The 4,064-nt window shown below is 49.5% G+C and overlaps 1 protein-coding gene across 1 annotated transcript in view; it reads right to left on the minus strand.

The window, feature by feature from the left end:
• Positions 1–220: 220 nt before the first annotated feature.
• LOC107296730 (major histocompatibility complex class I-related gene protein-like) overlaps positions 221–4,064 on the minus strand; it is a 6,740-nt gene continuing 2,896 nt past the window's right edge. Inside the window, exons 2-5 of the mRNA XM_015826083.1 lie at positions 2,596–2,841; positions 1,202–1,477; positions 404–691; positions 221–303 (exon numbers count right to left, since the gene is read on the minus strand). Of these exons, the coding sequence (XP_015681569.1) occupies positions 221–303; positions 404–691; positions 1,202–1,477; positions 2,596–2,841 (893 nt within the window). The remainder of the gene's footprint in view (positions 304–403; positions 692–1,201; positions 1,478–2,595; positions 2,842–4,064) is intronic.

Raw genomic sequence — 4,064 nt, forward strand, 5'->3', positions numbered from 1 at the left:
AGACAGAGGCTGAATTCCCCAATGTGGAGATGCTGCACAATGGAAGCATTTCCCAACCTCCATTGGCCTCCAAGAAGTGCCCCCACCTGAAGGAAGCCCCTCCCCTCCAAGGCTGAAGAGGGCAGAGCGAATGGCCTTGAAGGGCAGAAGGAAGAGCCACCACCCATTGTCTCCTCTATCACCTCATCTATCATCATCTATCATATGCTCATGCCTCTTGCTATTGCATTACCATTTCCAGCTCCTCTGACGGAAAGCGCTTCTCTCCCAGAGCTAAAGGCAGGACTACATTTCCTGCATTTCCTAACATGGGATGTTGCAGAAGAAAATTACCCCACTACCACTTATTTTCAAACATTTGTCTAAAATCTACTTCTAATGCCAGACTGACCCAGCCTCTCACCTGTTTCCTCCTTAAAAGCCAAGACCAGGGGCTCCTGCAGGCCCTTGTGCTCTAGGCGACACCGAAAATGGTCCCTCTCCTTTGGATCGATCTCGATGCCGAGCCTGACATAATAGGTCCAGTCCGAGTTGGGGGCTACGTTCCTTTGGAGGGTCTCTTTTTCCCAGACTTCTCCATCCCTGGTCCAGGTGGCCTGGATCTCCCTGGGGGAGAAGCCATGAGCCTGGCAGATGAGGACTTCCAGGCTGTCATTAACCACCTTGAGGGTCACCTTCCCCATTGGGGCCTCTGCAGAAATAGCAACAACACAATTCCCAGGATTTTGAGAGTTTCTGGCAAGGTGATTTAAATAGCAAGACCTCCTTGGACCATCCTCTCCCTCCGCTCCCTCTCCTTGCCCCAACCTGGGGGAGCCCCTAAAATGGGGCATTGAGGTTCTTTAGATTAAGCTTTGAAAGGGATACATAGAATTTGGGGTAATGTTCTCACATTCCCCAATTTGTTGGATTGATTCAATTTTAAGCCCCCAAATTGAATTTGTTCAAGTTGTTCAGATGGAAATCAGGAACAGGCTGATCATTTCCTTCCTTCGGCATGAATTTCTAGCTCAGTTTATTTTTAAGTACTTATTTTGGGTGGCACTGAAGATTATTTTTCTTCTGTAACGTGATGTCGGATACTTCCTGACCTTTTTCCGCCAATATTTTGAAAGATGCCTTGGCTGTTCAGGAGAGAAACCATATGGGGAGGGGGTAGCACACAGAAACATGCTCAATGGAGACCCCCTTTGCCACTCACCAATCCTCTGCAGAGCCTCCTTCCTGTAGGACAGGTATCTCTGCAGCCACTCAATGCAGGGCTCCTCCAGGAAGTCTTTGTTTCCCCCAGACCATCTTGAGTCATCCTCCCACTTCCTCTTGACCTTCTCGGCCTGGGGCTGAGCTGCCACCCATCTGAGGGTCTCCTTGTCGAAGCTGATGAAGTCCATTCCGTTGTAGCCATAGTGCAAAAACCCTCCTTTGCTCCCGTCTTCCATGAGCTCACAGCCCAAAACTACCTGCCAGGTGTGAAGCCCTGAAGGAGACCCAGAGGGGGTGGGTGTGAATGAAAAGGGTCTAGGATTCCTCCCCCTAGATCAGGGCTTTTCAACCAGTGGTACGGGTACCACCTGTGGTACATTGGCACCTTGCAGGTGGTATGCGACCATCCTAGAAAAGTGGTAGCGGGGGAGGGGAATGAGCTGAACCGGTGGCAGCACCGCATAAGCCTGAGCAAGAGACGGCTGGAGCTGCAGGGCTGTCAGGGCTCAGCAGAAGCACCAGGATCAGTGCCGCTTTCCAGCTGATCGGTGCTTCTTCAGGGCTGTCAGGGCTCAGTGGAAGCGCCAGGATCAGCGCCAGGCTCCAGCTGTAACTCGGCGCTGATCCTGGTGGTTCTGCTGAACCCAGAAGAAGTGCCAGGATCAGCTGGAATGTTGCAGCATCTCCAGGGTCTTGTGATTTACATTCAGATGCTTGGCAACTGATTCATATTTATGACAGTCACAGTGTCCCAGGGTCATGTGAAGTGACCAAAACCTGCTGCAACCACCCAGCAGATGGGGGGGGGAATAAAAACCAAACCCCACCCATCCCACCCCCACTGCCAATCCTCAACAGAAATGCTCACAACAATGAAAACCTTGGACAGAAAGAAGAGCGCCGCCGGGTGGGCAGGCAGGTGTCTTGTTCGGCTGTGGCTTGGGGGGCACTTTTTTCAGTGCCATTGTAACTTTGAACAGTCACTAAGCGAACTGTTGTAAGTCGAGGACTACCTGTACTTCATCACTTTTTTCCTTTTTTTTGTCATCAAGTTTTTGACACCTTGCTAGGCAACTGGTGGTACTCTGATATTGCCATATCCTAAAAGTGGTACAATGGGTGAAAAGGTTGAAAAGCCCTGCCCTAGACAGCCTCAGAGTCTTCCCCCCTTCCCACCTGGGGAGAGAAAGCAGATTTCTCCTTCCCCTCTTTATCACACAAGGAGAAACATCTTTTACTTCAATTAACTCTGTTTGGCTAGCATCAGGCCATGAAGAATTTCTAGATGAGGAAGAAAACTAGGTTTGTGTGTGTGTGTGTTTGTGTGTGTGTGTGTGTGTGTGAAGTCCCCTGCAACCATTGGAGGCCAAAGGTGGCACTGCCCCTGCTCACCTCCAGCACGGTGGCCCGGTTTTGATAACTTCTCCAGGTCAGCCCTGAAGACCCACTCAGGGACCAGAAAGGCCTCCTCCTCCCCCTCCTCCATCCAGGGCACTAGAGGCTCCATCTTCCTGGTGAGGCTGTCAAAGTGAGCGATGGGCTGGTCATCCAGGTAGCTCTCAATGAAGAACTGAGGCCGCTTCTGGCTGAGCTCTGGCAGATGCAGGTAGAAGTACCTCAGGGAGTGTGAGGGAGATCCTGGAGAGGAAGGAGGGAGAAGAGAAGAATTGGGGGGGGGATCTTCACTGCAACTTCATCCTCTCCAACATCTTATTGTCACACAGCAGCCCCCCCCCAACAACTGGGTCGCCCCATCTGGCTTAGATACTCCTGCACCTCCTCTGGGCCCTCCAGGTTCCCAGACTCTCTTTTCTCTACAAGGGGAGCTGATTACAGATCAGTTACTAAAGGTTTCAAACGAGGCTGGCTGAAGCGCGAGAGAAGGAAGATTCTTTTTTTCCTTCTGGGAAAAGGAGTTTGGGATTGAGGGGGGGATGGGGAGAGAAAGACCCGTCCCAGGACACGCGCCCCCTCCCCGTCGCACACTCGCCGCACAAAGCCCCGAGCACGAAGGACCCCAACGCAACTCCCAGGAGCAAAAGGGGCGCCCGGGGCAGCGGCATCGCCCTCCAACCAGGCGCCCCCCGTCCGCTCGGGAAAAAGGCGTTCAGGCGCCACACCCGGTCCGGGTCCCGCCCTCATGCCTGGCACCTTTTGTCCCCGCCCCTTTTTTCCAACTTTTGCATGCCGTGGCTGGTGCCGCCGCAAAGATGGCTTGGCTCGCTACTCAGTCAAATCTAACGATGAAATTTTAAAAGCAATTAAACAATTGAAAGCTGGTAAAGCCCCTGGAACGGATGGTTTAACAGCAACTTATTATAAGTCATTGTCAGCTATATTGTTACAACCCTTAAAAATCTTATTCAATAGAATTATGTCGGGAGAACAAATACCTCAGTCTTGGACAAGAGCCTTTATATCTTTGATACCGAAGGATGATAAAGAAATTTTGGAACTTAAAGATTATAGACCTATCTCTTTGTTGAATGTGGATTACAAAATTTTTGCAAAGATTTTGGCCAATAGACTGATGCAGATATTGCAACATTATATACATGATGATCAAACTGGCTTCATATCTGGGAGATACATGAAGAATAATATTAGGCAAATTGTAAATTTACTGGAATATTTGGATAAGAATAATCAAATATCTTCGGCCTTTATCTTTCTTGATGCGGAGAAGGCCTTTGATAAATTGGAATGGCAGTTTTTAAACAAAATGTTGGATTATATGAACTTTGGAGATCAATTTAAAACAGCCATAAAGGCGATATATCAAAAACAGACTGCCCAAATAATTATAAATGGAGACCTGACAGAGCCTATAGATATACAAAAAGGTACTAGACAAGGTTGTC

This window comes from Protobothrops mucrosquamatus, unplaced genomic scaffold (assembly GCF_001527695.2).
Source record: "Protobothrops mucrosquamatus isolate PMUCROS unplaced genomic scaffold, P.Mucros_1.0 scaffold2949, whole genome shotgun sequence".
In the NCBI taxonomy this organism is placed as follows: Eukaryota; Metazoa; Chordata; class Lepidosauria; order Squamata; family Viperidae; genus Protobothrops; species Protobothrops mucrosquamatus.